Source organism: Siniperca chuatsi, linkage group LG16 (genome assembly GCF_020085105.1).
Source record: "Siniperca chuatsi isolate FFG_IHB_CAS linkage group LG16, ASM2008510v1, whole genome shotgun sequence".
Lineage (NCBI taxonomy): Eukaryota > Metazoa > Chordata > Actinopteri > Centrarchiformes > Sinipercidae > Siniperca > Siniperca chuatsi.
In genome coordinates this window covers 18,362,382-18,371,792 of record NC_058057.1, presented here as the reverse complement: position 1 = coordinate 18,371,792, position 9,411 = coordinate 18,362,382, and the positions used below count along the sequence as shown (strand labels likewise).

At 40.3% G+C, this 9,411-nt stretch overlaps 1 protein-coding gene across 1 annotated transcript; it reads left to right on the top strand.

Annotated features, from left to right (window-relative positions):
* The first annotated feature begins 2,220 nt into the window (after window positions 1–2,220).
* Window positions 2,221–4,314, top strand: LOC122863442 (potassium voltage-gated channel subfamily F member 1-like). The gene has a single exon (XM_044169958.1). The coding sequence runs from the start codon at window positions 2,572–2,574 to the stop codon at window positions 4,069–4,071; it is 1,500 nt and encodes a 499-aa protein (XP_044025893.1). The 5' UTR covers window positions 2,221–2,571; the 3' UTR covers window positions 4,072–4,314.
* Window positions 4,315–9,411: the final 5,097 nt, after the last annotated feature.

Here is a 9,411-nt window from a genome sequence, read left to right as displayed (position 1 = left end):
AACAAATGAGGTAGGTAAGGACCAAAATACAAACAACAAGCAGAAGTATATACAATAACTAAAATAGAATAAAATTAACCCTGATAATACAGCCTAAAAGCAGGAAGTATTATTAGTCAAATGTATGTAAAGTATCAGAAGTAGAAGTAGTCATTGTACAGGAGAATGGCCCTTGTCAGTACTATATAATGATATATTATAATACTGTATTATTATTACTGATGCAATAATATGTAACCATCATTTTAATGTTGTAGCCAGTTGAAGAGGAGCTAATTAACTACTTTATATACTTTTGGGTATTTTATAAACTCATTATCTTAATCTGCAAATGGAAATATTCACGTAAGTACAAGTACTTCAAAACTTTACTTGTACTTGAAAATGAACTTATAGTCACAAGCCACCACTGATAACTTTTACACGTACAGTGCAGTACAATGTGGCTAAATGTCCTTAGAAGAATACTTTACTTTATCTAAATGCACCAATGATAGTCTAACTTCATGTCTTTCAAATAATCTTGTAAGAAAATTAAAACACCATGAAGGCACTTAACCAAAGTTTGCATTGCATTGCAGATTTTACTTCAGATGTTGTTTTTTTGCTTTACAGTAGTCTATAACACAAACACTGGACTTGTTCTGTACATTGTTTTTTTAATCATCACTTATTAGTGGATTCCTAACCTCAGTGGTCTGCGCCATTGTTTAACAACAGAAAAAAAATGTTGCCACTAGGTGGAGACAAACAACAAGGCAAAGTACTGTTGAGATGCTGTAGGCCTGTGGTCAGTCTGTCTGCCAATCAATAATTCAGCGTGGGCTACTGCAGAACTGTTCAGTTGAACTCACTATGCAAGTTGAAAGAAATATTATTCTGCAAATTTATATTTGAAAGTAGCCCGATAGCCTCAGAAAATCAATTCATTCCTGTAGTGCTCCCACTGACGGCAGTCGCACTTGTAATTCCCAACCATCACCATCACTTAACATCACTAAAGAGCCATATACCATACGATAGTATTTTAATATTTGTATAATATAATATTTATAGAGCTCTATTCTCTTTCAGTTTAAGTGATTATTACTTAGCCTTGAGTCTTTTCCGTCTGGGTTATTGGGTGACAGCCTATAATACATTCAAAATGGATGATGGATAATGCGTCTAGGTATGGAAAAATGGGATGATATAGGTAGCGCCTTTTAATCGATTACCTTTAACTAATTGTTGCTCTTCGAGCTGCCACTAAAACCCAGCGGAGTGCGTGTCCCTGATCTCCCTGTTTGCGACCTTACAATTCATTACATGCCGCTGAGATTTATGATCTACTGCGCCTGGCTGCACTGCGCTGCGTCAAGACAACTGCAGACAGACAGAGCACGACCGGAAGACACGGAGATATCCTTAAAAATAAAAGCATAGGCTGACTAGATTATGGCCACTTGCTTGTGAGATTATATTTGATTGAATATTAAAGGGAAGTGTAGCTACGATATCATAATTAATTATAGACCAATTCATTCACATGGACATTATTTACAATAATGATAGATATGATACAAAATAAGAGGTCGACTTATAGGAGCTGACAATGTCTAAAACAGCAGCAACAACAAAACTCATTTGGTTGATAAGACAGGTGTGTTTTTGGCAGTAGAGAGTTTATAACAATGACTTGAATAATAGTGATAAGAAAAGATGGCTGCAGGCAGTTGTTGATTTTAATTAGATGTAATATTTTCTGCTAAGTATTAAGCAGTGGTGGAATGTAAGTAGCCTAAGTAAATTAACTAGTACTGTACAATTTGGAGGTACTTGTACTTAACTTGAATACTTCCATATAATTCTACTTTATACTTCTACTCCACTACATGTCAAAGGGAACTATTGCACAGCATTTATCTCAAACCTATAGTAGATTTTACATGCATTTACACACAATTATGTACATTCATTTTGGTACTTTAAGTAAGCTACATTTAGCTGATAGCCTACTACTTCTGTACTACTTTAACTTAACTTAACTTTTGAATGCAGGATTTTTACTTGTAATTCAGCATGTTTTCACTGTGGTTTATTGCTGCTTTTACTTAAGAAAGGATTAAGAAATGTTAGACATTTACTGATAATAACTGCTTGATAATCTGGAGCTAAAGAAACACTTTTTTTACTCATCAGCGAAAATTGCATGAAGGGAGTGATTTTAATAATAATAAAAATAAAAAAAAATTGTTGCCCAGCAAGCGTTTGTTTTGAAAGTTATGTCCGGAAGTCCTGTGATTTGATTGTGGCTCACTTGACATTACGCGCACTTCAATGCCAACTTTAGAGCGCACAGGCGCACTGTTCACTGACAAAGACGGTTGTATTGAACGGAGAAGACTTCACGCAGCAGTCACCTCTGAGCAAACATTTGTTTTTTTCAACTAAAACGCAGAAATTAGAAGATTTGGAAGGTTTTTACGCACAGCGCCAGAGCTTCTGGTGACTTGCGTTTACTTTGACAGCACAGTTGTGTGAAAATCTCGATAAGTTGGGCTGTTTTGTGGCGGACTTGTTGTCACTATAATGTGGGGGATCCAGAGGACGCGGTATGCAGACTGCAACGGCTCTGAAGCCAGTGAAGAGACAGAGATTGTTGTTAACATCGGCGGGGTGAAACAGGTGTTGTATGGGGACGTGTTGAATCGCTACCCGGAGACCCGGCTGGCAGAACTGGTGGACTGTTCACTGAAGTCCTCTGAAGAAATATCTTTACTATGTGACGACTACGACCCTGATACAGGAGAGTTTTATTTTGACAGAGACCCCGAAGCATTTAAGTGTATAATTGAGCTGTATCATTATGGAGAGATTCACATGAAACGAGGCATCTGTCCAATTTGTTTTATGAAGGAGATGGAGTTCTGGAAAATCGGCTCTGATTTTCTGGATGACTGTTGTAAATGCCACCTGAAGGAGGTAGAGGATGAACTTGCAGAGATCGCAGAGAAAGTGAAAACTATCCTGGTGGACCGAGAAGGAGATCCGTCTGCAGGAGGCTGGCAGCGCTTCCAGATGTGCCTCTGGAGGCTGATGGAGAAACCGGAGTCCTCTGTGCCTGCGCACATAATCGCTATAGTTTCTTTCATCTTCATCCTCGTCTCCTCGGTGGTGATGTGTGTCGGGACCATCCCCGACCTGCAGGTGGAGGACTCGGAGGGTAACCTCTCGGAACACCCGACTCTGGAGGTCATTGAGACGGTGTGCATCGGCTGGTTTACTATTGAATACATCCTGCGTCTGATCTCCTCCCCAAATAAAATAAAATTTGTCCTGTCTTTCATGAACATCATCGATTTCATGGCGATCATGCCCTTCTTCGTGGTGCTGATTCTGACCTCTTTCGGCGCAGGAGTGATGGAGCTGGCTAACGTGCAGCAGGCGGTGCAGGCTTTACGCATAATGCGCATTGCGCGCATTTTCAAGCTGGCACGACATTCCTCTGGACTCCAGACCCTCACATCTGCCCTGAAGAGCAGCTTCAAAGAGCTCGGACTGCTCCTCATGTATATGGGCGTGGGGGTCTTCCTTTTCTCCGCATTGGGCTACACCATGGAGCAGAACCATCCGGACACCTTGTTCACCAGCATCCCACAGTCGTTCTGGTGGGCTGTGATCACCATGACCACGGTGGGCTATGGAGACGTCTACCCCAAGACCACTTTAGGTCGGTGTAACGCGGCCATCAGCTTTCTGTGCGGGGTGATCGCCATAGCGCTGCCCATACACCCCATCATCAACAATTTTGTCCTGTTCTACAACAAGCAACAGGTGCTGGAGACTGCGGCCAAGCATGAGATTGAACTGATGGCACTGCGCTCCGGCGTTGGCGAGCTGGAGGCCGCACCCAGCCCCCATAAACATGTTTGTGGTGCAGGGGTCTGGGACAACACCATTCGCTCCTGTCACAGCGACACATACATCCCCTTACTTAAGGATCCCAGGGGAGGGGCAGGGATGCAGACTCCCAGCATGGAAACAAGCTTTGAAAGCACAGCCGAGGCCACTGAATATTTCATCTCATGAACACTGAAGACCCTGCATCATTTGAAAAGACTCTGCAAAAAAAGATAAACAACAACAAAACATCAAATCAATTATTAATTTTTGACTTATTCAAACTTAACCAGCACAATTGAGGGTAATGATACCATGATAGAGGCGTGCTTGTAAATAGCCTAGTACAAATAGTAGGACCGCAGCAGTGCTATACAAGGAACTGTAATGCATATAATTAATTGCACCCATTAAAGGGACATATGTGTGAGATATTGACTTGAAGAGCTGTTCCTTTGCGCAGTGACTCCCTGCTGAGGGGTTCTGTTTGAACAGCCAGTACACTTACTCCTCCATGTAGGCTTCTTATATAACACCCTCATCCCCAATCCTCACACTCATACTGTAGACTGCACTGTAGCTTATTCCTCTGTACAGAAATATATATCACAATTATTGTGTTTTTTTTAACAACAAAGATTGGCAGCTCCTCCATGAGAAAAGAGAAATGTAGTCATCCCACGATAGATTAATGGAGGGTGTACAGGCATCACAAGAAAACTGAAGGAAACTTGTTGGTATTTAATAGCAATAGAGACTTATAATGGCTTGAATTTCAGTGAGGTCACTATAGTACAGACACTTTAAAGGTACACTAGAGAAAGGTGGTGGGTATGGTAGGGAATATAAAAGCAAAATATTATCAGGCCTGTTTCTGCCTGTGATCTTCTTGGCATCAGTGTATTTTTTGTAACTGACACTGTATGCTTGTGAGGTAATATGTCAGATATAAAATCCCTCTACTGTGCAGGAATGTTAAAAGTCAGTGGGATGCAGCTCTAGATAGGACCATGTAACCGACACCGGGACCTCAGCTTCCTTGGCTGCAGGTCATGTTCCTATAATGGGTTTAAATTTTGCAGGAGCCATCACCGCTCTGCTCCTCCCCGGAGGTTCAGTGGATTACTTGACCACCAAGTTATGGGGCGAGGAGGAAGGAGCAACAGGCTGGAGGTTAAACAAAAATAAGTGCTATATGGTTGAACTTCAAAATTAGTTTTTCAGGGTGCAGGCTAGTTGACCTGAGTAGTGTGAGTAGAAAAGAAGGAGCTGATGAAAATATAAATAAAAAATATAAATAATGAGGACTTCTTTTTTCATTAATTCATCAAAATGGCAGGCATTATCAGGGCAGCAAGTTTCCAACATAAATAGAAGGTATAAGAGTATTTATAGGGCAGTGTCTGCCTGTTAAACATGTGTCTTAATGCATTACTGCTCTTATTTTGATGAAACTTGAAAGCATAGTGCAATTTCACACTGTCCCATGTTTTAAAAACTGACTCTAAATTTACTTAATGGGCGCTGTTTTTAAAGGTTACATTTTCACAGTTTGAAAGGTCTGAACTCCCACTCCCATTAGTCTGAGTGACATGAAACTTGCTGCACAAATAGAACAATCCTTAGAAACTACATTAGTTGGCACAGTAAGGGAGCTATAATTGACATATTCAATTGAAAGGACATGTCTCAGATGTCAGTGGTTTGATGTTGTTGCAACCAAGATGATTTATGTCAGATTGTGTTCCTGTGCCCAGTTTTATTTTGTGACATTTTATGAAATGAGCATAATGTCTTAAATGTAAATACATGCCTTGTGTACAAAAAGAGCAATGGTTTTACAGCCACAAATGGGGCATTTGAAGAAGAAGAGGAGGAGGGTAATTAATAGCAGCAGGTAGCCTGAAAGTGAAATGGAGCAGTGGAAAAAGGCTGGACATATTTGCCCTTAAAGGTGGGCTATGTGATTCTAATCTAATACATGTCTCTTTGTCAAATTCAGCAAATATCTCGTCACGGTACGCTAGCTGTCCATTCTGTGTGTGCGCTGAAAAAAACTCTGGTGTTGGTACACAGCCCTGGCTCTGTACAGGGGAAACAAACAAAGTGGCTCGGACCAGGCCACACAGCAGTACTCCAGCCGTGATTTGTGTGTCAGGTAACGTTAAATCATTTGCCCACAGACATTCAGCTTAATTTCTAGTTTGCCAAGATATGCTGTTGTTGTGATGTTAGCTATAGTAGCAGGAGAGTTGTGAGTATCGCTGTCTGGAGCTGCTGTGCTGGCTCTGGGAAACCGTCTCATCCTTTCTGGCTGTTTGCTTTGCAGCAGCAACTGTAGCGACACTTTGCTAACACACAAAAGTGAAAGTTGAAAGTCGTTTTGAAAAAAAAAAGACTTTTCATTATTGAAAAGGTTAAAATGGCAAGTACACATTATGTTACATAATACAATTGTAACGACGGAATGTAATCTTCACAATATTCATGTTGGACTTAAAAATGCAGATGTAATGTTGGTTCAGGTATGTTAAAGAATTCATTGTTTGGCCTGATGGGGGACCTGAAAGTAAAGGTAAAAAATGTAAAATTTGAAGTACTGTGATTACTACATTACCTGTCACATTTTAATGGAACGAAGAAGGGTGATACATCTTACTGCTGCCTTACTGACAGGGTGTCTGCATCAACCACTGGGACAAGATGTCAGTTTGTTTGATTAGTAAGAGTGTACTGATTCAGTATTAGCAACCTCTTCAGTAATGTTTTCCACTGAGCTCCAGTCTAAGTTATGCAGCCTGAAAGAAAGATCATGAAGGAGGTCAGGCAGGACTCTGCAGGCTGTCCACCCACACATGTCCGAAACAGGACTCTGCTATCTCTCCTGGCCAGCAGCAGATTCACACATGTCAAAGCCTGGGAGAAAGGCCTTTGTACACACTGACAGGTGGCGCTGGAATGTCAAAGGCGTGCATTGTGTAACGGAACAATGTTCCTCCAGCAGATGCACATGCAAATACACATGCACCTTCATGTTCCTTCATGTTCAAATTTAGATTTACAAGCACATACACACACACACACACACACACACACACACACACACACACACACACACACACACACACACACACACACACACACACAGGCATATACAAACATCCCCCTCCTCTCTGCTGCCTACCTACGAGTGCACACAAATAATTGCACACACACTCCTTCACCCATATACCTACAGCCATGTGTGATCCACTCTACGGTGACCTGCTGTGATCTGCTGGCTAATCACCAATTTTTACACCCACATGTTGGTCATCTGTGGCATTTAGTGGGTGTTTAACTTAAGAGGTATTCCTGTGCATTTACTCATTATCCCTTCACATTTACAGCTAGCTCATGGTTGTTGCTACTAAATCAATACATTTTTATAGATGCTATAGATGTTATATCCCGAGAGAGGGTTTTCGAGTGAAGATGGATCTATATTTTAAACAATTCTGAAGATATGGTGGACAAGCCGACAATTAAAAATTGTTTACTTGACTCATGCGACTTTGAATAGAAAGTTGTCTGATGCATGTGTACGTGCAACACAGATTTTTCTAATCCTCTAAACAGACAAAAAGGATCACCGTGTGTGTAGGTGTTTTGCTTGTGGAAAGTTCTTCAAATTGTCCAGCTGACGATTAAATTACTTTTCTGTTTTATTTCTAATGGTGTTTACATTATCTTGCTGACATTGCATTGACTTGCACAGCATGCAGTGCGGGTGGAGAAGAATAATTAACAAGGCAATGTCTATCTAGCATGCCATGTTTGTTTCAATATCACACTGCTGGGTGTACGCTTCAATATTTTATTAAATCTTGTGTTATCATGCTTGTGGGATGCTATAAATAAACACAGTTTGACATTCTGCCTGAACCCGCAGATACTTTGTACACTACTGTACAACTACTGTGTTTTACTTTACTACTGCATGGGTTTTAGGTAATCAAAGGGATTCCTGAAACTCAAGTGTCCCATCAAGCTGACGCCGACCTCTGATTGTTTTCTGGTGACATATTGGCATACAGGTATTGAGTTACACCCAACCATTTTGTTGACAGCACAAACACACAGAGACCCTGCTTGCCTCTCCCTGCTCCTCTCTCCCTCCGCCTTTAGGACGAGGATCTTCTTCTACTCACCTCTCCTGTCTAAAAATAGGGAAATCTCTGTAGGAAGCCTGTATACAAATTATACAGACAAATGGAAGTTCAAGACGAACCCAAGCTAATTATGTTGTGCATGTATGTCCATAAACAGCTGTTTGGTGTGAAGTTCTTTATTGTTGTTTTATGAATGTTTTACAACTGTTAAAAAGTGGTTATTATAGGAAAAGAGAGCAGTCCATTCACCTTTCCAATTCAAATTTCCACAACATCTGGGAGTTTCAAAGTTCCAAAGTCACAAAATTCATATTTGTATTACTATTAAGCAAAGTTGTAGCCTGGCATATCATACAGTGGAAAGGCCAAAGGCGAAAACATCAGACTACAAGTAGCCTTTGTTACAAATAAGTGAAAAGAAAAGTAAAGAAAGAAAGAGAGAAGAAACCAAAATTAAGAAAAACAGCAAAAAAACAAAAACAAAAAACAGGCATTCAAACACATCATGGATAAGATATTGCTCTCAAGACCACACTTAAAGCAGATGATGTCTACCCTCAAATAGTACAAATGGGATATTTTAATGGATTCATATTCTGCAGAAGATGGTCCAACACATTAATTTGAATAAGAATGTGTGTGCATAATACTATGGCTTAAAGGCCCACCCCTCCGAGCACTATCTCTGTTTGAGAGAGATTTTCAGTGGCAGGAGAGGGAAAAGGTAATCTCCCTGATGTCAGATTTGGAAGAAGAGGAAAAACATGCACCAGAAGCATTATTGTGTGCTGAATGAGTTTAATTTTTTCACCTGGAATATTTAAAACGCTGCATAGGTGCACCCTGGGGCACTTTGATTCAGTCAAGAGAGCTACATAAAATTGCATGACAATAATTACATAGATTAAATATGACCTTCTACAAAATAGCAGAATAGGATGATGCACTTAACCCACTCAACCTGTCTGCAAGAGTGATTTACATATCTTCTTTTCCCCCTAACCTTATCACTTCTACTTCTTTTATCTCTCACAATGTTCTCCTGCAAAATCAATGCGTCTGCCTTATAAGTACACGGATCAGAAATAGCTGGGAACATGTATGGAATCTGCAGAATATAATACACTTTCATTTGAAAAATCACACAGATTGTGCCCAGTCTATGTATTGTTTCAAATGCATTTCTAAATGGCCTCGCAGCTGACTATGCTAAAACCTTTCAAGATGTCAATATAAAGTGTTAAACAATGAAATCAATGCAGTTGTACCTCTGCAAACTAAATACTGACCAATGAAGATAAACTGCAGCCTTCTGCTATTTGCTGCTATATTACCCTGAACTTTGCCTGGAAAAGAGTTTTCACTGGTGAGCCTGTAT

What these genes read in the sequence shown, in the direction of transcription:
- LOC122863442 (XM_044169958.1), top strand. Translation starts at nt 2,572, where the DNA reads ATGTGGGGGATCCAGAGGACGCGGTATGCAGACTGCAACGGCTCTGAA.